Below are 27,605 nucleotides of genomic sequence, written 5' to 3' on the forward strand. Positions count from 1 at the left end.
GCTTTTTCATAAATAATATATGCAAAGTTTTACAAGGTATAAAATGAAAAGGAATATTGGATGATTTATACTTGTAACAAGCACTGTACATATGAGACAAGAAATACAAATATAAATACAGTATCAAGTGATGTAATTACAAAACTACTCAGCATGCCATTGGAAATTATAAAAATATCAGTGGTGACTTCAGTGCAACAGTTAGTACTAATACTGAGAAAAAAAGCTCCAACACAGTTGTACTGTAAGTACCTTACAGTCCCCTGTAAATAGTTGGAAATTCAGTTTATTTTTTATTATAACTTATGAATTCAAGCATGTTTCCAGTCAGTAGTACCATCAACCTACCTCATCATAATTTTCTTTATTATGCCAAAAGTTGTAAGACATTATTATAAATATTTCTTTAGCAATAGAGCTTGACAAACTATAGAAATGTTGGAAATATAATATAAGGAACTAAAAGAAAACTCAAGTCCCTTGTACCTTCAAAAGAAGAAAATCTTGATTGTCAGTAAAGGAAGTGACAAATTTGTAGCAATTACAGAAGAACCAGTTGGGATAATACTGAAAGGGGTGGGGAAATCACACATGAGAAAATAAAAAGTTACAAGAAAATATCAAAACCAAATTTGGGAAATACCTGTATTGTATATTACTACAGTGGGAAAGCAGAGACAATTCTTTTTGAATTGGTGACATGTCAAAAAGTAGTATACTTTGTAGGGAAATTAACAAAAGCACTTCTCATCAATCATTGTAGATAAAATTGTGATTGGAGATATGTATTTATAATGGTAGGAACAGTAAAACAACTGACTCCATATGAGATCCTGAAAGCATATGGTAAGGTTGATACAATATACAGTACTGTAATAGGATTTTTGCTTGGGTCTTCAGTATACTGTAATGAGCCATAAGCTATTGCTATAGTACTAAAGGGCCTTCTTGGCCTCAGTGCCTAGGATTTATCCCTTGAATTATTATTTCTTATTAAATTTATAATGCAGTTTCTCTTTTTGTAACAATACCCTTTCCTGAGGCCATTCACATAATAGTTGCCTGATATTCCTGTCATTCTTTGAAGGGTATTTTCACATTGATATAGGTTTTATTTTACTAATGAAAATGTACAGGTAGTTGTATATAAATTTAACATTAACATTTCAAAATGTGTTAAACTGAGCGTTACCACAAGTGATGATGTCAAGTGGGTGAAGAGATGGTGATGCAGATGCTTTCTATGACCATCTTTGAGTGCTAGTCAGTGATGGGCATAGGAACCATGGGCATCACTACAAAAATACAACAAATCCAGCATCATAATTCATTACAGCAACAACTCGCATGATCATGTTTGAATATACTGAAATACTGTAGCAAAACATTAACATGAAATAAAGTAGTACATTTCTCATTTTTATGAAATTACCAGTACATTTCATTAGTAAAATGAAAACTCACATAGTGTGTCTATGCCCTTCAATGACATGAATTTTGAATAAATGTTATGTGGCCTTTCTCCAACAGAAAACGGAGTTGCTAGAAAAGTAGAGAAACTTAAGTATTCCCCGACCATGGAATCATTCGTCTGTGGTGTAGTGTCCCAAAAAACAAAAATAGGAATGGAAAATCCACGAGTACAGGTTGTAACATGATGAAAATTGTTTGGACACACTGTTCCCTTCACCAGACAGTTTGTGATTCCTCGCCCTTTGCTCCCCATACTCATGCTTGCTCTTTTCCCTACAACTGATGTCAAATTTTTCATCATAAAATGTGTACTGTAACGGTAATTGTTTTTCCATTTCTCTTTAGTCGATAGAGGGATAAAAAGCGTAAATTTCGTTGTTCTGCAGTTTCATTGGGATTAGTCTAAAACATCTGTATTTAAGACTAAAATTTTGAAGTCTTGATGTAAAGTTGAATGTGATGGTGACAGCTGTTCATTTGAAATTATTATGGTTAAAATTCTGTACTGAAATTTGAATTCAACTATTTCATTTCAGAAACAGTTCCCATGCAAAAGCCAGTGTAAAGTTTGATTTTTTATTTTATCTTCAATAAACTATGTCCCTTTTGTAATTTGGTAGCTTTCTGATTGTCAAAGCGTTGCATTCTATAGTATAGTTTTACATTTCACTGGCAACACAATCTTACTTTCTTTTTGAGCTAGTGATGGTGGGATTTGGAGTGCCTCATAGGTCTACTCTAAGAGTCGTCAGTAGCCATTGCCTGATTTTCCCGAGTCTTATCTTTGGCACTAACATGTGTTGTTTGTTTGGTCTTTAGGGGTACATGCCCTAATAAATTATAATGACCTGTCCCTTACTACTGTATGTCACTCAGTAGTGAGCTTTAAACCTTTAAATGACTTCAGTGATTATTTAAAAAAAAAAAAAATAAAATCAAAATGCATTGCTGAAATTAACAATTTTTAAGATTGTGTAGTTTCCTTGTAAAATTTAACTCCTTATACCTTCCCTTTGAAAAGGTACTCAATATACATGTCATGTAACAATCTAAATTCTACAAAATTTCTAAAGCACTTGTATTTTTAGAACCTTTAACTTGGATCATCATCACCATCAATGTTGTTGTCAGATGTGAAATTGGTCTATCCACTGTCATATCGTGCACTTCATAATTCCTACTTGTTGTTGTATATAAGCTATACAGGTATTGTATATTTAGACATTTTTATTCATTACCTGGACATTCATAACTTTTCTTAGGTCATTTCTATGTGAATTAGTTTCCTTATGGGGAAGGTTGAGTGTCCACTGAAACAAGTGCTCAAGCACTGAGTGGTCATAGTATTCTTATATGAGCCATACATGGTACATTACATAGGTCTACTTTTTCATCAAAAGTATAATTCTTTAGTGTGCTTCAATATCAATGTTATCTCAAACACATGATGCCCATGATTTTAAGTATACATGTAGTGAATGATGTATAAAACAATTCCATTGGACCATTGTCATAATTCATAGGCATAATGGCAAGCTACCACTGTTTAACATTTATACTCCATCTTTTTTTTTTTAATGGCAAATAACATTGCTTTTCTCTTTTATGAACCTTTCCTGTCCTCCTCATGATGATGCCCTTAGGTTTTTACATTACCATACAACTGTTTTGACATAGTTTTTTTTTTATTATTAAATGGCAACCCACAGGAAATTTAGGTAGAGAAAGAGCTCTAGATTCAAAGGAAACTATTAATCTCCTTTAGAGAAATTACAAAGTTCAGACTATTGATTTGTCTCTTACTGAAGGAAAAACTCAACATTAAAGATGGGAGGGTTATGTCTGTATTGACTCATGAGGCATGACTAAAGATGCTTAGTGCAGATGATGAACTTCATTCCTGTATTTAATTATTAGGAGAATGGTGCAACTACGTATGTTTATCCTAGCCAAGGGAAGTCTTGACTTGGCCTCAAATTCACTCAAACGCTTTAAAATTCATGTGACAAGAATTTAGGGTGAAGGGAAGGAAATAGGTTGCTGACAGGATTTTGTACAAAAATTAACAGGTTATTGGAGGTACAAAAGCCAAATACACTGATTTCATTGTGTTTGGTTGATAATTTTTTCATACTGGTAACCAGCTTACACAGTAACCAATCTCATTCCTTAAGGAACATGAAGATAGGACAGAATTAGGCAAGTCATTTCATTAGAGCAAGCAGTACATATAGTTAAAAAGCCCAGGATGAAAATTTGTGGATAAGAAAGCCTCCTGTGGGAATGGAACCAAGATCACTGGTAGGAGTAGCAAAAAAAAAAGAGGGAGGGGAGTTTCAGTATCTCCCACATCTATATTGATGGAAACTTGATTATTTTTATTACCCTGCTATATCATCAAGGTGCCACTCTTGTTAATAAAGCTGCCTGGGGACTGATGGCCAGTAAATTACTCTCATTAAATGTCAAGATCATAACAGTACATTTTTGTGTCAATTCTTCCCTTATTCCTTTTTTTCTCAAGAAAAAGTATAAGCTTTGACAATCTACATTTTGGGAAACAACAAAGGGTTATATGATTTTTTTAACAGATAAATAAAACATCATAATCTAACAAATAAAACCAATGACTGCTGCCTCAAGTACATTTTCATTTTAAAGTAGTAGACTGTTAACAGTTTCAAAGTAAACATTCAGCATTCAGATCAGTCTTCCTCATAGCATGACTTCAATAATCGAAAATGACAGGCAATAAAAGTATAATATTATTAAAATATTGATGTGGTGCAGTGTGTAAATTGTGTAGTTACAAATAGCCCCTTACAAACCTGTAGAAGAGATACAACATTTTCCCTGCAACAGATTCACATGCCTTAATTACTGTAATAACATTAGACATGAAAAATTACAAACTATCTCTCCAAACGCTTTTTAAGAGTTATCAATTATGTCATGGTAATTTGTTTTCAAAGTATTAAGCTTCAAAACCAAAAGTTTCCAAATCAAAACCATTATGGCTTATGGGAGGCTGCTATGTACCAGTAGTAAAAGTGAGCCAAGAAGGGCACTACCTATGAGCACCCTCAACTTTGACCCTAAAAGGGTATTATTACAGGAAAAAACATCGATTTATTGAAAGTAATCAGAACTGAAGTGAGATCTACTTCATCTGATTTTGTATGATTCAACTTAGGTCTTTCATCTTTGCTAAAAAATAAATCTTACAGTTAGTAGTGGACTTGAATTTTAAAAGAAATTCTGGAAAAATGTTTGAGCACAGCAAACACTGGTCTTGTAGCATTTCTAAGAAACAAACTAATTAAAGTTCTCTACAAATTCTTTGTATTAAAAATATGGTTATTACTTCTACAATATTCAAAAATATACTGAAATTTTGTTCATCCTGAGAATTAATTTGACACCGAAGTACCAATAGTAGGCCCAACAGAACACGCAAGATGTCTTTACGGCTGGTTCAAGAGGGTAAAATTTGAAGTATGCCAAAATTCCAAATATGTCAACATTATGTAAATTATGTACAAAATAACCAACAACAGCTACATCAATTATACATGAAGTAAAAATCTGCTACTTTTAAATTATAGCAGTGACCTATTAATCTTTCACTCTTACATAAACAAATGTAGAATCTTGAATATGAGATTGAAGATAATACTACAGGCACAACACTCAGAACAAATAAAAGTAGAAGCCATAGTTTTAAAATGTGATAAGACATGTTAAAATACTTGAAAAAAGAATGAAAAACCTCTTACTGTGGACAGAGAAAATTATTATCTTTGCAGTGAGAAACCTAATAACTAAGCATATTAACTAACAGTCACTCAAAGTAAGGCTATCATAACCACTGTACTTCAGATGGGTTCAAATAATTCCTAAACATATCAGTGACTCAAAGCTGAAATCCTAACGTGCTCCATAACATTAAATTATGTAGCACAACTGACCCCTCACTAGCTTGCTGAAGTACAGTAACTTTAATGTGAAAAAAAGCATTTTAAGCAAAATTATTTCATTATTTAGGTTAACTGTTATTCTCAAGTGTTGATGGACAATTAAAATATAGAATTAACAATTACTGCTAATCCTATAATATTATTATAGTATTATTACAATCATTTCCCATTCCTAGATACACTTAATCCATTTATGTCAAAACTTCACATGCTGAACTGTATACAAGATGTGAAAGATAATCATGAAGAAATACAGTTTCTTACAATTCTCAACAATTCAATAGCATCTAAATAGTATAGTAATAGATAAAGAGAAATTACAAGTAGAATAATGAATGGGAAGTGCAAACATTTATGATGTTAACAATGCTAGTTGTGCACTCCCGTCGTTTCAAAGCGTTTTGAAACAAACTGTAAATATCTGAGTTCTGTAACATTTGCTTGGTTCTTATGGGAAATGATAAACGAGGGGTGCTTCAGTTGTAAGTTCTTACCAGAATACAAAAATTAACCAAAAATGCTGTCAACATAAACCCAAAATATAAAGTAAAATATTTTATCAATGTTTGGCCTAAATAGCAGCAACATCTATGGTAAATTAAAAACCTATTGCTAATCTGGGAATAATAATTTTTTTACCTTACAAAGCACTATGCGGATTATATAATACAAATAAAATTTTGTAAAAAAAACTATTTGCAATAATAAAATACAAATATATTATTAAATAACATACAGAAAAATCAAAATGAGAGTCCTGCAAAATGTATTTCAGACCTTGAATCTTTCTGTAAAATCTACTCTTCTTAATGAAAATGTTTATAAATTAAAATATATAATCTTATCATTATCACAACAACACAAACTAACCAAGGTGATGGTTGCACTCTTATTAACCATCTGGTTGAGAAGGATCAAAAATACATATAGATTCTGGGTTCCAATATAACCCAGAGCTCTGATACACTAGTGTCCAAACATATGGAATAAAAAATTCCTCGGGTTCATTTTCCTCAACATATTTAAACTTCAATTCCGGGAACTTTTTAAGGCGGTCTTTTGGAAGGTGAAGCACTCCCTGTTGAATAACCTCCTGTGAACAAAATATTTGAGTGTTTACTTGCATTAAATTATTGCAAATCTTTTAGAAATAATGCTATGCAGTATTTACATTAACAATTTTGAAATTCTATACAGTATTTACATTAATAATATACAGCAAAGCTATCTTTCTATTACTACCAAAGTACTTAGGGTTATGTTTGGATACACCATAAAACTAATGCAACATTCCTACACCACCAAAAAACTATTAATGAGAACATTATACAGTTTTATTATACACTAAGCTACTGGAACATGTTACCTAATGCCATTATCTAAGGAGAGTAAATAAATGGAAAGTAATTGTCAAGGAAGTGAACCATTTCATGTAAGCAGGCGATACAAGAATACTGTAAAGGAAAACAGAAGCAGGTAGAGAATTCCAAAAGTGTTTAAAGTATTGGGAGAGAGACTGTAACAATGCAGGTTTTACCCTGAAAACAATGACCTCCAAAACAAATAATATACATACCTGTACATCCTGAACCCCTGGATCTCTCTTTGTAGTCTCTAAACGGCCCATCAAGTATGAGAGGACAACATCTATATTCTGAGTGACATCTTGAAAGTTGGGATGCGTTGAAAAAGGTATAAACAAGTGCCTTTTGTATAGCAAAGTGTATACCAGGTTATGATTATGCGATAACTGGTGAGTCAAGACAGAGTTTAATATTTCTAGCACCATCCTCAGCACCTCCTCCAATACACTCACATCACTGAGCTATAATAAAAGAAAGGAAATTTTAATAAATTCTTATAACTAATCCTCATTCAAGTAACAATACTGTGTTCACAGCAGGTACACAAATAAATACCATGCAGCAGGTGCCTGTAATGTATAAAAACCACTAAGTGACAAGAAAATATACTATTTTGATTGATTTTTTTTCTTTACATGTACAATTCTAATGTAATAGTTTGCTAAACTGTATGAGACAGTTGCCAATTAAAGCTTTTCACATTATTTTATCACTTCACTACAATAATGCTGCTTAACTCTAGTCATACCAAACAGATTTGTTTCAAGTAAGAAATCAACTACTGTACATTCCTCACGCAACTTTGAAATTTCCAATTAGTGCTGGATATTCTTAGTCTCAGTGATCACATGATCACAAAAACAATGTACAAAACCAGGTTCATAAAATCTATTACCATATTGACATAAAAAAATCATTGTTTCTACAGCTACGCAAGATTTCTTTTGGATTTTAAACCGCGAGATAAAAAATTATATCACTAGATAGGAAAACTTGTGCCATATTAACTACTACAAAATTAGTGATTTATTAAATATTAAAAGGATCTTGCCATAAATTCATATTGGATTTATTCTTTACAGATATTGTAACTCAAGTTCCATACAGAAATATTTTGTCTGTGGTGGGTACATGATAAGATGCCTGTGATGGAGACTGAATGGTAAAATATGCTTGAGGGAAAATTTCAACTATTTTCAGAAAGTGCTAGTTTTGCAGAGGGAAAAAATTCATTTTTGATTTGTTAAAGTGAAAACAAAGTTTATGTAATAGTGTACACTTTATTTATGGATACACATCTTTAAACTGTAATTCTACAGAAATAACTTGGTTATATTTATACTGTAATACATAAAATTTCTTAAAAATGAAACTGTATCAATGTTGAACAAAAGTTTAGTAAAATAAAACCATCATGAAAAAGGCTAAAGGTCACAAGAGGATGAAATTTACTAGGATTCTATTTCAGATAAAATAATCAGTAACATACTGGTACAAATACTGTACTGTTAAAGTACAGTAACTGTTTGCTGACTAACACACAAATAGTCAATGGCAATATTCTAAACTGTAATGATGAGTAAAGAGTGAAAGGATTCCCCAAAATAATAAAACACATTAGATGCTGAGTGATCCTAAGAGGGGCTCGTGAAAAGTGATGCTCTTACATGAGGCTAGACGTGATATGAGAGCATGCAGCCTGGCATATCAGCTGCTAGACCACTATGTGGTTACACACTACCAAACAACTACAATTCCTGCTTTCCTACTTCAATCCATAGCCAGAGTTATGGGCAGATGTAGACAATGGTTGTATATACCTACAATAAAAACAAAAGTTTTACTTACTGCATCTGGAATATCATTTTCCGAGTCTTCATACATATAATCAGCTTGCCGAAGCGACTCGCAAAGTCGTGCATGTCTCTTTGCTAGAGTCTCAAATAGACTTACTAACCGCTGAGACACATATGGATGTAATGAACGGAACTGACTTGACATGTTTGCAAGTGCTGCTAAACAATTTGTGTGCAAATATTTATCCTGTAAAGATATAGTGCATCAGTAAAGTAAAAAAGAAATACAAAATGTACACTATACATTGTATGTTTAACAAATATTATCCATATGGTTAGCCAGGCAAAATCAGTTACAAGATTCTTTGCCTTATGGGTTAAAACAATTAAAAAATCTTGCACTCCAGAAGGATATTTAGTACTTACTCTCATTTTGGTCATGTTGTAGGTAATGGTTCTAATTACAACCAGGATAAGAAGGCCACCAAGAGATATATCACTTATGAGACGTTCAGTATACCAAGTGATGTTTTTGAGGGGCTGAAAATACACATAAATGTCAGAAAACGTAAATTCATACTGACATTTTTTGTACAGCTTCGAATTTCCTATCAACGTACAATGAATACACGTAATGGAACAAAGATTTAGTTCAAGACAACCTAATATATGCAGACATTGTTTCAGAATAGTAGTAGTTACCAACAAAAATTTAAAACCTCAAGAAAGAATTTTTCAGTAAAAACTTTTATATTTTACTTGTTTTACTAACAATTAAGCAGAAAAGATAAGCTTCCAAAACTCTTATACTGGCACAGGGATACCAGCATTGTTCTTGGAATAACATTAAGCAATCCTTGATAATGCAAGCTGCAGAATCTGAAACTAGCAAAATTTTATTTCTGCTGCCAATCAGCAAAGTTGATAAGTGAATCAAGTCTTGTAAGAGGCTTCTTCCAGGCTGCCTTTACCAGCAAGAGACTGTGATGGCACAAGGCCAGCTTAATCTAAGGTGTGTGTTATGTTTAGAAATTTAAATTTTTACAAATTTCAAAGTGTTCCTATAAACACATACCTCACTTAACACGAATTTTAAATTAAGGTGGTTGGAGTCTGACTGCTTAAGATACTATGCACTCCCTGCACTAGATGATAGAACAGAAAATCATAACAATTGACCTTGACTATGGTAGTGTAGCTCTCTGTCCACTGATAACCATGAAAGAAGACAAGCTAAGCCTATTTTCCAGTTACTGGATACTGCATTTCTCAGCAACTTCCTTGCATAATTTATTATCTTTCCACTGCACTCCAGCCATAAATCTTATCATTTCATAGTCATACCTCACCTAAATATAATACATTTTTACTTTTTCTTAATGACATACTTTATCAGAAACAGTCCAGCAATTCCTTTTCACTTTATTCAGACTTATTTTTAATCCATGGAAACAGAAATGTTTACCTCTTCCCAGGCCTGCACAACAAAAATCAATCACTTTGGACAGTATATCCTGAGGGAGTTGGTAATACCTCCTAGTTGGTGACTGTTGTTGGTTTTGCGGCAACTGGTTGTCCTACCTGTGAATTGTGTTCAGTTTAATGCTTAAGAGTTTTTCTTCTTGCTTTAGCCTCCTTAAAGTGAGTTAGCAAGCTCATCTTTTTTGGGAATGTGACCCACTTGGAGAACTGGTATCTACAGGGATCTCCTTTCCCCTACAATTCTGTTGCCTAGACAATCTTGCAACGCTTCCAACCTTACAATCACTCCTTTAGTTATCCCAGTCAGAGGTTGAAATGCTGAGAGTGGGTGTTTTCTTTGCCCTTTCAGTGCTGTCTGTAATAAACAGAGCAGTTTAATTCTCCTTCTTCAATGGCTTTTTCTTCTCATGGGTAACAAAAAGAAACAGTGTGTCCTGGTTACATCAAAATAATGATTACATGGATTTACTGTAAAATGTTCGACCTTGAGTTGTCACAGTCAAAGGTTAAGGCCCACAAGGTCTGTATTCTTTACCCCGTCTCTGGCGTAACAACCATCCTTCATGCAAGAATGCTGAAATGTCAGAGTACCTCTCCTAAACTTTATTATAGAAATTTAATGTATACAGGTATATGCATTCAGGTGTATTCTCACAAATATCATCCATTACAGCCGGTGATGCGTTACCACCTGCAAAATATGCACAAGCCTTCATGTTCATCATATGTTTGTCACAACTTTCATCCTTATGGCAATGGTGTTTTGCACGTACAGGCTTTAAATTCACCTGAACTATTAGAATTCCTTTGTTCTTCTTTGGTTTTTTACATGTTTTATCACAAACCCATCACATTTTTTTTCCCTTACCACTGCATCAGATTGCAGGGTTTATGATGAGTTAAGAATATCTCACCTCCTGGTATAACAAAAGAATCATTTTCTTTATTATTTACCTACTCGCCATAGCCAGATCAACTTGTGTTTTAGCTTCTCCATTGTTGTATAATAACTTTTCCCTGGACTTCTTTAAATTTTTTTTAATTTAATTTTTTCACAACAAAATAACTATATCATATAAAGCCATTCTTTGAATTTAAGCCTTTTGTGTATACAAAAAAGGCTTAAATTCAAAGAATGTATCAGTCCCCCTTAAGAAAATGGGTGTCACCTGGTGGTGCTGCATACTTGTAAGTGGATCCTGAGTCTCAACTATTTCGTGTCTTATTTATTTAGTCTTGTTCCAAGAACTATGAGAAATAGTGGGTTTGGGAAGCAGAAACTTACCTTATAAGATATATTTGTAAAAAAAATTGACAACCATCAAAATGGGTCACAACTGATGAAAATGAATATGTACTACTAGTACTTGCAATGGAGAAATAACATCCACAATGGTTTGCAAAGACAGTAGTATGTATATTAAAAAAGTATTATTTCTGTAATATACTCACACATTGTGAATTTTACTTCTCCAAAAGAAGTTTTAAGCTATTACGAAGGATATTTCCACTACTTACAATATCATGAATCGTTTTGTTGAAGGAGTCATCTTCTGACAGAATGAGCAGTATTATCAGGGACATATAAATGTGATGCGAGGTACTATCTGGAGCATGGTACAAAGTTCTAAGAATTGGCAAAATAAGGTTTTCCATGTCAGTTCTTGACAACACATAAGTTCGAAAGTCTTCATTCTTATGCAAAAGGAGATAAAGAACCAATGTCGTTTGGTCTTCTTGCAGGTGAGTATATAAGGTTTTGTACAATGTAGCAAATTCTAACTTGAAAGTAGCGACTGCTTGGGTGGGGGTACTCTCGGCAGGATCTGAAAAAATAACAGCTACAGTACATGACCAATGAGATTACAAAAATGTTCTGTGACACTAATGAATACAGATACTTTGGAGATAATACAATAACATCTATCCCACTTTCAATATAGTATACCAGTTCCATGGATAAAACACAGCTGCACTACTGAAAATTGTCTCCTCACACACATCAGTTCCACCTTAAACACTTAACACTACAACTGTTATCCTATTTTCATTGTTTAACACAACAATAAATACCTTAACAATATATAAAGAACAGGAAAATTACATATTTCATACATTTTTTCAATTATGGCTAAAATTATAGTAAAAAAGGTGGCATAACTTCAGAGAATCATATGAATTATAAAACTTGCCAGTTTCAAACAATTCCCTGTTATGTATTTCCCAATCAAGTAACAGAATTAAAACAATTTCATCAAGCAATTTTAAAGAAAAAATTTTTGCATGATTGTCTAATATGTGTTCTTCAAATGTTGTACTCCATTCCTGAAGATAATGTTACATTATCTGCTGCCTCTTTTGCAGCAGAGCATTACATGCCCTTGGACCTATAGTTCCACTTGGAATAAGAAACTCACTTCTCTTGTAGTCTACGCAAGGCTCTCAAAAGATGGCATGGTTACGTAGACAATTTTATTATTACGAAACTTACATTTGCTTGTTGTACAACAAATCTTGTAGAAATACCTGAATTGTAATTTAAGATAGGGGCTCAAGCTGCTGAAGAACACCTCCTATACAGCTGACTGGAATAAAATGCCCTATTGAAAGTTCTTAGGCTTTAGATTAGCAAAGACCCCAACGCTCTGAGGGACAGGGCGTCCTTACTCTAGAGGTCAAAACCCTTGTTCAAGTAAAATAAAGATCCCAAAGACATGGTAATTAATATGCAGTATGATATACAGTAGTTTCATCAGGTTAAGTGAATGATAAATCCTGATAGTTCCAAACTCAAAGGCTGATTATCATGAAGCCAATAGAACATGACCAATCTAATCATCAGGGCCTAATTAAAGAAACTGAATAAGGTCATTCATAATACAGTTTTTAAAATGTCTAAGGGCATAGCCTGAACCAAATGTAAACCAGAGTCAAAGGGAAAGACACCAGGAACTCTTACGAAGGAAGAAAGTGTAGGGACATTACACTCTCATTCTTTTGACATCTCCAAGGCTTTGTTCCTGCACAGGAGTCGTCATAATCAACAAGTGCTTAAAAAATCCTCCTTACTGGCCACAAGCAATTCCTCAAGATTATTCTGCTGCATCTGTAGAGGACCCTGCTGTGCTTAGTGGGTTCATGAGGTTTGTGCCCTTTCATCCTCCCTAATATTTAAGTATAATTTAGAGCTCTGCCATCCTCAAAGTGGATACCTGGCTTCATCAGGCTACCTCTGCCAAATTTCATCTTCACGATGGCACTTAAAGTTACATTCCGGTTATGCTACATTTCATGATAATAAAATTAACCATTGTCTATTAATGTACGAGCAAGATATTTCATTAAAGTTATCAATGGAATTGGGTATTTGATTGGTAAAATCTGTATGCAAATGACCCTTTTAAATTTGTTTTCTACTACTGTAATTTGGTTTGAAATTTGTAAATAAAGAGTACAATAATTCTGGATACAGAAACTGTATATAAATAACATACCATGAAAATTTTGTGCATGTAGTAATGCTTGTCTGTAAGGGTTCCTGATGTTACGATCAGCAGTACAATGATTAGCAAGCACCAAAAGTAATAAAATGCTCTGTGTTGCGAGGGGCGACTCAGGGCCTTTCTTGGTGGTCTCTTCAGATCCAACCAAGCCAAAGGTCAGGACATTCCACAAACCAGCTGAAATAATAAAAAATTTTTAATTTAAAAAACTTACATTTTTAAATCTTGTTCCAATTCAAATAGCTCAAATAGGCTATATTAATGTCATATATTACAATAATAATTTTGAAGACACAGAGTTGCATAAATCATTTAACTTACAGGCTAATCCTAAAACAACACTCCCGCCTTCATTTTTTGCAGGTGGTTTGTCTTGTGCCATAAAACGTTTCAACAGAGTTTTTACAAACAAACACGCATGGATGGAAGCCCGACCAGTCATCAACATTCTGAAGAGAAAAATAATTTTTAAATACAGTGCTGCATTATTATTAAGTATTTTACCTAGACCACAAAATTTTAATTCTTAACTCCCCTTGGACTGGCCAGAAATAGTCTGTTCTTCATGACAGCTAAATATCCAATGCAATGGAATAAAATATTTTTCAAGATGAACTTGCTTCTGGATATTAATAAATCAAGAGCCCAGAATTTCAAAATAAACCTTTGTTTCTTAACTTACAAACCAATAATTTATAAGAACCTTTTCTTCAAATCATGAAATAATGAGGTCATAGACAAAAACCGAATCTAGTTATTATTATTATTATTATTTTTCATACATCTTTTTCCCCTTTTTTTAAGGGCTGGTGCCAGAAAGGTTACAGCCATCTTGTTTCACAAGTCTTCAGAAACATGACAGCTAACCCCATGCACCCTTGTTCTTGATGCCTGAAAACACTGATACCACTTTACCATTGGACAGACTGGTAGGTTAGGCAGACTGAAAGCAATCCATCAACCTACCAAACATGAGCCAAGTGCTGCATCATTCAGCCGAGGCACCTACCATAGCTGACTGTACCTTTCAGTAAATCAGTAAATACAAGCCAAGTGCTGCATCACTCAATCATGGTGCCTACCATGACTGATTGCATCTTCAAAATGTAGGATAGGACTCCCACATGACACATTGTTATTAAGAAGTTTGAGATTGCAGAGTCATACTTCTGGACTCTCACAAGGCTTGCTTTCTTCAACAATATGTTTTTAAGTGAAAATTGAAAATGGAACACAGTAAAGATAATGAGCAAGAAGAGATATGAAGGAATGGAGAGATGCTGCAAAGAACCTTTATTACTGTCAAAAGTAAATGGCTTCCAATCATACCTACCTAACAATTCAGGAACATTAATTTCATTGAGTGATTTCTGACTCACTCGTCCTGATTAGCCTACCCCCTAAAATAAACACACTACAGATAAAACACTGATGTATTACTTTCAACTTTTTGTCTCTATTTCAAACCCCTTTTGGGAAATAAGGGTTACTGAACTATCCAACACATCATATAGAATGGAAAGTCTGATATCCATTTATTATTAGCTTAAACAAAGCAAATGTTATTGGCATACAAAGAACAATTGCATTTAAACAAAAAGACCCTTGTGTAGATTTTTCTACTGTATTATTATAAAAATAGAGAATTCTTTAGCTTTAAGGGCTAGTCAACTTCTTTAAAAGGTAGCCAGGTAGGAAATACTAAGGGTTGGACAGAAACAAATACACGCTTGATATCGATGTTATCCAACCAGATGGCGAGAAGGGAAGGACCTGTAACCTTCAAAGGCTAAAAAATTGTTTAATTTCATAATAATAAACTTACAGATCTACACAAGAAGGGTCTTTTGGACTCCAAAGTCATTATAATTAATATCATTTTATGACTATTATTACTATTATATTACTATTACTATATTATTACTGTATAAAATTATTAGTCACACTGCAACCATAATTGGAAAAGCAAACTTGTGCAAGTCCAAACAATCCAATATGGAAAGTAGGCATGAACAGGCAATGGAGTAAAAAGGAAAAATTAAAAAATTTTAATAATGAGAAATAAACAATATCAAAAGAAATACAAATGTAAAAATAAATAATAAAGAACACAATCAATATTAAAGACTGCTTGTTTCTTTTCCATTCCCTCAATGTGAAGGAAAGCCCCAGATCTCTGCTTTACCCAAGAAGCTTTCCTAAGAACTGACCAAAAACAGCAGTGGTTTCAAAGCATCTACCCACTACTTATCATACTCCAAACTTGAATTTAGATGAAAGCTCAAAACCTTGTAATGGCTGAATGAACAACAGGGACTGATCTTATAGCTTCTAAGTTTAGGGAAGAAATAATGTCCATAATTCTTAAGAGCTGCCTTGCTTGTTACAAGTACTGGTAGTATACAGTGTAGGGTATTTCAAACTTTGAAACTGTTGTAAGGTCAAATAAAAAAGAAAGCACTCTGCATACAATAATATGAACAAGGAACTTACTTGAAAACTGCTAAGTGACAAACATCTCCTGAAGAAAAAACTAGTGCCGACGTTAGCACTATTAGTGCTGTGGTGGCTTCATGGTGGAGTGCATAAGTAAGGTCTACAAGAGGGACATCCACAATAACTTCTACTAGGCTTGTTACCAGCTCCTCTACTAAAGTTGAGTTATCATCACCTGCTACGCCTGTTTATAGAATAAAATTTTCAACAATTAATTAACTCTTCCGTAACATAAACACAACTGCTAAAAGTAAATTAATCAAAATTGGTGGGAAACAACAACAGTTTGAAATAAATTTCATTAAAAAATGTTAAAATATAACATTAATATTTAAATACATTAAACCTGTCAAGAATAACAAAAATAGCGTTATTCTTCTACACACAACTAATCAGCAAAATTGATTCAATATGGAAAAAGTTTCCTATATTTATCCAGCACACAAGCTATATGTAAACAGGGAGGTGCAGCAGCACTGTAGTAACTATATACAGTATTGGTTCCTCCAATTGTTCATTATTCTCCCCTCCCTTCATTTTCCTTTAGTTTTTAAATAATATAGGGATCTGAATGCTCTCCTCGAAAATAACAATACCATGAATCGACTAATGACAAAATTAAACTACAGTACTGTTTGTGTTTTATACCTACTTTCACTAGCTGAAGCTGGACCTGTCTGTAAAACTTCAATTACATCACTTTCTGGTAAATGTTGTAGTAGTAACTTGCAGATGCAACGAATAATGAAGAGCGCATTGTATGCTTGCCAGGTAAATACATTGCTGCAATATAAGAAAAATTAGTATTCCTTCATAGCATTCAATGTATAAGAACTTCAGTCATCAATGGTTATCATTACTTTCTTACAACTAATGCCATGTAGAGCCAAAAATGTGCCAATCCATGTAAAGTATTTTATAAAGAATTTAAAGGTCAATGATGTTCACAATACTTAATTGCGATGTTCAAAATTCATTTACAGTATATTCAACCATAGTGGAAATTTTGGATATTTCTTCATAAGAGTAACGACTCCACATCCTAATTTTACAGTAGCATGAAATAAAGTTTTCCTGCTAACATGCACTAAATATTATATCATAATGTACAAACTTTTCACACTGGGTTGATGCTTTTAATTCTGTGGCTCTTGAAAGGAAGACATGGATCAGCGAGGCCACATTCCCACTAGTTGCATAATTCTTAACAAGCTCTTGGTACAGGGGCGTTAACGATTCCTCAAGAAGACGGTAATCTGAACTGCAATAAGAAATAAGTTTGTTGTAGTAAGATTAAAAGAGTCACAAGGAACCTACAACAATAAACCAATACTGGATATTTAATGAGTTAATTATTGATCTGTGTACTCATCATGAATAATGTTAATTACGTCACCCATCATTCAATATCATAATTGTTTTGCATCTCAACATTCCATAATTTCTGTCTCTACACTTTTCTCCATTTTCATTTTTTATATTGCATCTTTAACATCTTTTCCACCCTTCCTCATCCACTTTGCAACCCTGATTACATTTTCCCCTCTGCTGAGTTGAAAATCTGATTTGCATTCCTACTAAATCATCTTTGCTCTTGATACATCTCTTAGTCTCCCCCTCTTCCCATACAGATATCTATCCTCTTCCATGTACGTCTTCAGAATGATACTAAAGGTTTTTTAAACTTTTCTTTGTGCATCTTTCAAGATGGATATTACTGACTGTGATTTAAACAGTATGAACAAATAATAATTCATCCAAAGTTACCATTATTATTTTTGAAAGCTAAACAAGCCAAGCTAGTCACAAGTATTGCCTCTCACTGGGCTTACCTGAAGGATTTGTTCTTCACTGAGAAAAATGTAAAATGGCAAAGTTAAGAAGTTATACAGTACTATGAGATTCAGAGCCTTTGTCCCAGTGTTTTTCCGGAATAACTTTTTTTCTGTGCATTTGACAAAGATATTACTTAGCCATAGTATACTTTACATCCCTACCTAATTTTCGGCATCATTCTTGATTACTTATATTAAAAAAAGTATATTCATAAGAGTAAAATAAAGCAGCCAAAGCCAATGGCGGAACACTCTAATGTATGGGTTCAAAGTTAAACGTGACGTAAACATATGACGTCCCGACTCCTCCCACAAGGTGATGACGACAAACAGCTGTCTTTGAAATTCTAAATGAATATTCGTACCTTGTCAAGGCTTCAAGAATGGCGGCTATGATAAGTCATTGTCCCCGTGGTTGCAAGACAGATTTTGTGATTCGACTTGCACAATTGTTTAGAAGTGAAGAGGCCCGTGGCAAACCCTATGTAAGATTAAACAGGTAAATGAATAATAGGGCCCTTTTTTGGGTAAGGAGTACACCCGGATATCAAAGGCTACCAAGTTTTCGTTATTTGGTGACTTCCATAAGGTGCAGAAAGATAATTATGTATGCTCTATAAAGCAATAGTTGTTGATTTCTTAGTAAAATATAACTTGCAGAACAACTATAACTTGCAGAACAACATTAAAACTTGCTTTGCCAAAAAAAAAACAAAAAAAAACGTCATGGGTTATAATACATCACTGAATGACCTCTATAGGTCCTAGTGCTTGGCTTGAAGTCTAAATTCTATAATCCAATCTAATCCTATGCAATTGTCTATTTATTACAATAATCATCACTGTGATATTAGGAAAAATATCAAAGGAGTTACGACAAATGCCAAAGTTTTCTTCGCTTTGTTAACTGATTTTTAATTATAATTTTTCAATGGAGAAATAGTGACATTAAGTCATTTCTCGGATTACTTGTGGAAACCCTTTTCTTCAAGGATTCTAGCACTCGACCTCATGGCATAAATCCTATATACTACTACTACTACTACTACCACTACTACAAAGTGTAAACAAGGAGTATTGGTTGTATTTCACTGTTGCCAGAGGTTGAGACTTTTTCACGAATAGCCAATTATCCATCCAGAAGGAGGCAAGCTAATGACGTCACAAGTTATGTCATTATATCTTTGAAAGACATTCCTTTGAGTTTGCTGGTGATGTCTACAAGAAGTCGGTGTTACTCTTATAATTACCAGAATTATGCAACTTTCGTAATACAGAATACAGTAAAAAATTAGGTAGAGATGTAAGATACCCTGTGACAGTGTCATCTTTGTCAGGTACGTTGATAAAATTTTATTCCAGAAAAACACCGGGACACTGGCTGTGAATCTCATAGTAGGTGGAGATAGACTATAAGGGATGGATGAAAAGTAAAAAAAAATCTAATAGCAATGTACCTGGGGATAGGGAGACATTGCAAAGAACCTATAATAACACCTAAAGCATACTAGAGGTTCTTTGCTGTGCCCCTCTGACCCAGCTGCATTGCTCTTTATTTTCATGTTACATCATGCTTTAAGTCACATGATACTGGTGTTAACCTTATTAACTGGTTCTCAAATTATTATTGTATTGCAGTGGCTTGAAATATGTACCAGTTCTCATTAAAATATATTTTACTTTCATGTACCTCCCTCATAGCGACAGAGCCTTAAAACACTTGAGCTACAATTATCCAAAATCGTGTAGTTAATGGTTAAAGTAACACTTCTTATACTATGAGGCTTAAAATAATTAATTTCAAATTATTTTTGCTGTTCACCATACAACTCTTCTGTGTTCAAAATATATGAAATGGGTTTAGAAATCTTGATATATCAAACAAACCTATGATTAGTAAAAGAGATAAAACCTCTCATATTGAAAATATGTGAGATGGGTTTAGAAATTCAGTACAGTACCACAATATACAAATTTCAGGTTAGCTAGGAAAATAAAATTTTAATATACTTTTGAACCTTGTAACAATAAATGCAAATGAAGACTCCAACTAGCATACCTCGAGTTTGGTACAGAAAAGGTGAATGATAGGACTTGATTCCAGAATGGGTCATTGGGTGTGATGATCTCAGGGCTGACAAACCGCTGAAGGTATTCATTTGAGGACAGCCCACTAATACTACTGCTGCCAGCCCCCATTTTACAGAACCTCTTCTAGTATCCTATAAAGCACACTATTTGCTCTTGAAATCACATGTTTCATCCAAGTATCTGTAACAGAATGGGTAGCATTAACAATGATAACATATGCTTGCTGCATGAAAGTAAAATCAGTCCAAACTTAATGCTGGGTTACAGTCTTGAAAACCAGTTTTAATTTTAATGCTCGAGTTGGGATCCTCCATACAGCATAGTATTACCTTATAAAACATGAAAGTTGCCCAGTTATTTTTTTACATACTGACATTTATTAATTTCTTGTACATAAATATTTCTTTATCTTTTTTTATGCATTATATTTTATATTTTACTTGTAAAATCATTTTAGTTTTTTAGTCATTTTCCCAAAAATCTTGGTAATTAAATACAGATGTACTGCAACCAAGATCATACTAAAGCACACAAGACACCACCTAATTAACCCCCAACTATGTATCACCTTAGAAACAAAGGTATTTCCTGGAAGAAGAATGGATAATGATCACAATTAACCAAACACAATGATACCTTCGAAACAGCACCTAACATAATTATTTTTCAATTTTCTGTAGCAACATATTTAGAGAACTAGAAATGATATACCACTGAAAATATGCCCTTTATGTCCACTATACCATGTTTCCTTATATATTAAATATAAAACTTAAAAGTACAGTTATACCTCGATACAAATAATACTGTACAGGGGTTTACAGAAGATTTCCTTGGATGTCTCAAAATAGCTACAATATAAGGGGTACCAGTAACCTACAGTATGTGTACTGTATACAGTATATACAAGATTCTTAAAAGCAAATGAAATATTTCATACCACACAACGATAATTGCCGCTGATTATAACAACATAGTACAGACCATTGCTCTAAAAGAATAGCTCATTTTGATTAATACTGTACCTTAATAGTAATATAGCTGTTCTTCTTTAATACTTTAATAGTAATATGTATGGCTATTCTTTATGAAAGGGATTGCCTAAGTATATAACATGTCCATTAAAAGAAATTATTAATTTAAATAACAGGTTTCTTGCAGAGTACTTATATGCTTTCTCCCTCTTGCCTGACTGAACTAGCCTATAGGAAAAGAAGGTTGATGTTTCTTTGTACTCTGCAGTTGATGTTGATGTTTCTTTGTACTCTGCAGTACCCAAAGGTTGAGAATTCATTCCTGAATGAATGAATTAACTTGAGAATTCAGTAGCTACCATCTCTAGCTTTAGATTTTCTGATGTTTTATTTGCCACAGATAATTTTTTACTCATTTTCATCACATTAGCCTATGGTGATTCAATATTTAAATAACTGATTCACTTTCTTCCCTTTCAGGAATTTTCTTCTGATGGTGTGCAGCTGGAGCTGTGTTTGTCAGAGTATCATTAAAAAGAGAAACTGTAAGATCTACAATGCAAATGCAGGCATTTGTTGAGAATCTTGCAGTTAGTCCTAAAGATCTAAGCTGGTGGCACGGTCCAGTGAAGGTGAGCCATACAAGTATTTCACAACAAAATGAAACACCACTGCTGAATTTATTTTAGGTTCACAAGGCAAGAACCTTTCGGTGTGTCCATTGCCACTGGTGTTTTTATAAGAAATTATTCTTTCATTGCTTCTTGAATATCCCCATGACAGTTCATTAATTGTTAAGGAATCTGAAAATTTAGGGTGCAATCTTTCAATCTCATTGTTACAGCTTTGTCTAAATTCATTCATACTCAAATGTATTATTACACCTATTGCAGTACATGACTCAATACCACATAATGTATGTAAGTTTCATGCTGTTATCAAGTGATTTTTTTTTATTAAATTTTTGTCCACCTTTAATAACTTAAATGCATAACAAGCCATATAAAAATTTCGGATATACTATCTATTAAGAACTGAAGACAATGGTTGAGAGTTAAATTAGTCTAATGTTTAATAATACTTTTATCATCCATTACTGTGGCATAAATTGCAAAAATTATCTTTATCTGAGAATTCCAGTTATTTTACAAGTTGCCCATTGACCATCATCATCTCTTTACTGATCTTCCATTTTAACTCATCAATTTCAACAACTTTACTGTACTTCCATATTTTTTTGGTGGCATTTAGTATAATGTGGTAACATCTGTCTATCTTTTTGACACAACATTTACCACACTTTTTACCAAAGATATTGGGAGCAGAGAGAGAGGGTCCAAGGGGGGGATTAATCCCAACCTCTTTAATCCTGGTTAGGTTAGAGAAGGTTCAGTAATTATGTATCCCTGTAAATACTATTGTTGATTTTCATATACAGCTCACAGACTGTCCCTTTGAGATCACTCTAGATAACAAATAATAAGTCCCTTTTCCAATCACTCCTATACCATTGTTGGGTTGGTAGGGAGTGGTTCTTCAATCTTAAACTGATCATTTCCAATACTGTAAATAAGTTTCACCTTTATCTCACTATATAATGAATCAAACAATTTTATACTGAAAATCAGTTCTGGTAAAATAGCCATGATTATGAAAAGATACACAAATGACAGTAAAAAACACATCAGACTAAATACAACTTGAAAAGTGCTCTGTAATAAAAATGGTTGGCCACGTGAACAAACAAAGGTTAAAAATATCTGCGATAATGCATTTATAACAGAAGTCATTTAGCCTAAAGGTAGCAAAAATTAGCAACATTTAACAAAATTGAAATTTCTTACTGAAATTGCAGCACAATTAAATCCTACATAGGATAGTCTGATATTTTTAGGAACCCTTGAAAATGGTAAAAAGAAAAACCTAGCCTATGCTAATCACTACAATTTTACAAGAGAGTTAGGTATAGTAGTGGGAAAGGTGTTTGGGGTGCATTCAGTACAGTACTGTGTACTGCTAGTAACCTAACAGATGGTCTCCCAAGAGGAGCTCATTATTACAAAATATACATGAAGTAAGAGATTTTCAACTTAAGATATGCATTACTGGAGTAAATGGGAGAAGGGAAGATAAAAGATATGCATTACTGGAGTAAATGGGAGAAGGGAAGATAATTGAGAAACCTGCCGTGATAGATGGGCAAATTTTAAAAAAGGTACAGCATTTCTTTTAACTTGGGATCACAATGGACTGTGAAGCAAGAGCTGAGAGAACAGTAAGAGAGCGTGGATAAAACAGAAAGCTGGTATTCAAAACTGTCCCAGTAGTTGATGAGTACCGAGGAAAGAATCAGGATGGGTATATGAGTCCTTTACTACTCATATGCAGCAATAGTATGGGCACTGACAAGGGCACTGGAGGAGATTTTGAAGAGGTGGGACTCTAAAATGTTAAGATTTGTAGTCGGAGTGCTGTTGGAAGATCATGTTAGGACCGAGGGTTTCAGGAGAAGAGGCACAGCATCATAAGGCTCAAAAGAAACTGAAATCTCAAGGTTGCAATCGTTTTGATGCATGACAAAAATCAGTAGATATGGAAGACAAGTAGCGGGAAGAAGACCTGTAGGAAGATCAGGCAAGCATGGAGCAAGGCTGCAGATGAAGACCTAGATAACATAGACCTAAGCTTTACAGGAGTTCAGGCAGAAAGTGCACAGGCCACAGGAAAGGAGAGAATTCCTTTTACATCTAATCCTACAAAGGAAAAATCTGCCATATAAATGTTTATGAAGATGATAAATTAACATAAGGTTAGGTTCAAAGAATTTTAAAGCTTCAAGCTTCCATGGAGAAATATTATGGGTAGGTATTAGCTCTCGGGTACCTTCATTTACAGTGATTACCAAAGCGATGGGCTAGGCCTAGCAGCAAATATATATAGAACTGTACAAATTATTACCCTAACCTATCCAAGTCGTACCAGCATCACATTAAAAACATTCTTGTAATCCGTAAAGGGGAAGTCTTAGACCAGTCTTGCAGAGTGATGCATCTGTCAAATTTAGCCATGACTTTGACCCTATCTGTTAATATTAAAGAAATAAAGGTCTTGCGAAATGTCAAAAAAGCCTAAGATCACTGACGTGTACCCTTCACAATCTATGCCTATTTTTCTTAGTCTCCTCGTTCTCTCTTTTTTCAGTTATCTTTGATACTTGCCGTCGCTACGATGTCAAGACGTCCTTGAAGTAGCACGTCGAAATATCCCAATCACAAAAATTCCTGCGAAGTACCTGACAAATTCACTTGACGAGGTTCAATGTAAACACGTCGACTGCTTGTGACGTCACAACTTTGCCGTCATTGGGCGAGAGCATTTACCTCGTAGCGCCTTCTATTAGGCATGGTTCCGGCAGTGTTTTGATTTGTTGGCATCGTTTTTCTTGCATGCGAATAGGAATCTCAAAATTATGTCATAAAATCGAAATTAAATGCAATATCTTAATTTTTTTTAAATGATAACCCGTATTTTAAATATTAATAGTACTTAAAAGATTATAGTACACATTTCATAACTCTCCAAAAGTTTACAGTAATTCGATTTTTCGTACTGAATCCAACTGCAGTTTCGTATATGAAAGAGGATAAAAGCAAACTTAATATATTAATTATCGTGTGAGATGACTATAAGAACGAAAGGGAAATTGTACAGAATAAAGCCAGGTAAGTTCAAATGGTTGTCTCAGCATGGTTCTGGCTTCAAAAGTAGGCATCCAGAATTATATTCAAAACTACCCAGTCCATATTTAGAAAATATGTTTGACAAACGCTCTTTCACTGCCAAAAGTAAAAAAAAAAAAATGATCTTAATCTGTTCTGTCAGGTGAACAATAGCCACTGATAACAGTAACGTAAATTATGGCCTTTGTGAATATGGCTTTTTAATCTGGTGTCAGGGTGTACTTGACGCAGTTAATGTTTGTTAATGTGTATATTCTTTGAGAGGAGCTGTAGAGGAGCAATGACAGGTCAGCACTGGTGCCAAGGCTTAACGTTATTGTCTGAATCGCTCTAAACTTAACTTGTATAAATACTAACGATAAAGCAACGTGTATCAGAGATTCTTAAACAACATTACTTGGTTTATCGAAGAAAAAACTACTGCATATTTAATTTCAGGCTAAAAAATGAACAAGACAAAGACAAGGTCTTCACAAGTTGTTAAAGGAAGAGGTGAACGCACTACCACAGAAAATAGAGCCAACGTTTGAATACAGGACGTATAAGAATTAATATGCAATGCAATTGCTTTTGTTATATAAACGTGTCAGTGAATACAAAGAAAGATGAACATACAAAGAAAAGTGGTACACAAATGAAAACGTAGCCAATACGCAGCAATAGCAGTGGTCCCAACATCTTTAGAGGCAGATTTACCAAGCCTACAAGATAATCATCCTCACCCTAAGCTTTTTTAATAGGGTATGAATAAGGTTTTAAGAGTGTAAACAGACTGAGTTTCAGTTATCTTCTCAGAGATAATATGTCTGTATAAACATTAATAAAAAATAAATAATGTGCATACAAATGGCAGGAAATTGGGCCCCTTATCTCTAGTTAATCAACAAGGAAGATATAAAGAGAGAACCACAAAAGATAAGACCACAAGGTGACTCATAAATAACAAATTAACTTATAAAATTTCTATGGTTTGTGCACAAAAATCAATTACAAGGAGTCTCGGCATACAAGTGAGAGCGCCTCCATCATTCTAGGGCGGGGAGGCAATTCAAACCTGTTTCCATAAAGATTCACTTTCTCCCTCTGTTGACATAGGCAATGAATCATGCACAGTACTTGTAGTTTAGTGACTAATGACCCTATGACCTTATCAGGGAGAGACATAAGAGTAGATCCTATTAGTGGGAATCATGTCTGAGACCCTCTGAAAAATCCATCGCGTCTCGGTTAACTTACTGTAAACAGTGCATTAGGTAAATGACTGTGATGGAAATCACGTACTTAATAATCATTAAAATTATTATATATATATATATATATATATATATATATATATATATATATATATATATGTGTGTGTGTGTGTGTGTGTGTGTTTATGAATGAATGTGTATGCATGTATGTAACTTTCTGTAAACAGTGCATTAGGTAGATGACTGTGATGAATTATATACATATATATAATATGTGTGTGTTTATGAACGAATGTGTATGTATGTATGTATGTATGTGCAAATAGTCGGAAGAAGGAGTGAGAGAGACGCTATACTGTTGTCACAGTGCTGTGGGAAAATCATTCAATTGCATATAACCATACGCCAGGGACAGAAGGAGAGGAAGCTGGAGGGGAGGGAAAGAAGAAGCGGAAATTAAGAAGAAAACAGTCGGGAGTAGAATGCTATCTAGCGACTCGTACTGCCTAGAAAATAAATAGAGCTAATTGTAGCCTGTTGCGTACACAACTAAAAATAGAATCAAGCTGTCATGTGCTTGCATTCTTGTAAAACAGTAAACTTTCATGGTGAATAATAAATGTATTTATTCCATTGTATAAGACCAAAACAGTTAAAACAAAAGGTTTTCTAACAATTTCCGCAAACGCTGATGAAATAGCCTAAGAATGGGATGAAAACCTTCTGCAGGATAGAGTATTTTCATATTTGAGCATAATAAACATTGCTGATATTTTTATTCTCCGCGTTACTTGCTGGTAAATTTTGCTGGTGTTCCAAAATTACCGTCCAGAACTTAACGCGAAGCTATTGGTCCTATAGATGGTTTGTGAAACGGTAAACCATTGAGCAATGTTATGAAACAGTCTCGGTGTTTCGGAACAGTCTGAAGCAGTTTGCCCATTTTGTGTTCACTTTTGAAATGGCTACTGATACGTGTTTCCACAAGTCCTGTCGACAACTCTTATGTCAGTTCGATGACATCAAAACCTGGTGAAATCCTTATACTTTTTTTGGCAGAGCTTTCCTATTTTTATCTTTGATAATGTTCTTCGTTTATTTAAATACTTTTAAGTTCTTTTGATTACTCTGTAATTACACCGAAAGCAGAACTAACGTTTCGTGTGACACACCTTATCTTTTTCTTGTAATAAGATAATTTTTTGTGAATTTGCGATATATCATGCAATACCTTATGAATAACATCTAGAACAAGCACTATATAAGGAATTCTCACCGCTAAAAAAATTATCACAATCAATACAGGCCAAGAGTTGGTGGAAGTAGGCGTAATTCGACAGTTTTTATACATTCGACAGCTGATTTTTTCTTCTAGCGTCTGTTAGTGTCTGAAGACAGTCTCGAGAATCAGTATTAAAAGTAAATACTCAGAGTAATTTTGAACTGAATGCAGTATCATAGGCTCAAATAAATGTGGTGCTACGAGTTGACGTATAGCACAAGGTAAACACTCGAAATTTAACCACACAAAATTAAGATTCTTTTACGTATAACTGGGCAAATTATTCTGCCAGCACAGACCGTTATCTAAAAGCAAGTGTGATAAGGCGGTGGGAAAGATAAGATTGTGGTGGAATCCTGGACTCTGATTTCATGTCACTTATTTGTTGTCATGAAAATT

The 27,605-nt window shown here is 33.9% G+C and overlaps 2 protein-coding genes across 4 annotated transcripts in view; one reads left to right on the plus strand and one right to left on the minus strand.

Moving 5' to 3' along the window:
• On the minus strand, window positions 1-27,501 carry LOC136839196 (dymeclin). 2 transcript variants are annotated; one of them, XM_067104929.1, is made up of 12 exons: window positions 27,201-27,501; window positions 19,986-20,197; window positions 17,206-17,352; window positions 16,744-16,874; window positions 16,089-16,275; window positions 13,917-14,044; window positions 13,587-13,772; window positions 11,611-11,918; window positions 9,037-9,150; window positions 8,663-8,857; window positions 7,027-7,275; window positions 1-6,543 (listed from the first exon to the last, which is right to left on the minus strand). In XM_067104929.1, the coding sequence occupies exons 2-12, from the start codon at window positions 20,123-20,125 to the stop codon at window positions 6,343-6,345; spliced, it is 1,986 nt and encodes a 661-aa protein (XP_066961030.1). In that variant the 5' UTR covers window positions 20,126-20,197; window positions 27,201-27,501; the 3' UTR covers window positions 1-6,342. The 2 variants fall into 2 exon arrangements, with proteins under 2 accessions (XP_066961030.1, XP_066961029.1); XM_067104928.1 differs by lacking the exon at window positions 27,201-27,501 and adding an exon at window positions 24,210-24,352.
• Window positions 1-27,605, plus strand: part of Uba1 (ubiquitin-like activating enzyme 1) — a 132,606-nt gene that overhangs the window by 8,105 nt on the left and 96,896 nt on the right. For both annotated transcript variants that reach the window (XM_067104914.1, XM_067104918.1), the window contains exon 2: window positions 21,472-21,623. In XM_067104914.1, coding sequence (XP_066961015.1) covers window positions 21,549-21,623 — 75 coding nt within the window. In that variant the 5' untranslated portion in view covers window positions 21,472-21,548. The remainder of the gene's footprint in view (window positions 1-21,471; window positions 21,624-27,605) is intronic.

The sequence above is a fragment of the Macrobrachium rosenbergii genome, chromosome 6 (genome assembly GCF_040412425.1).
Source record: "Macrobrachium rosenbergii isolate ZJJX-2024 chromosome 6, ASM4041242v1, whole genome shotgun sequence".
Taxonomy (NCBI): Eukaryota; Metazoa; Arthropoda; class Malacostraca; order Decapoda; family Palaemonidae; genus Macrobrachium; species Macrobrachium rosenbergii.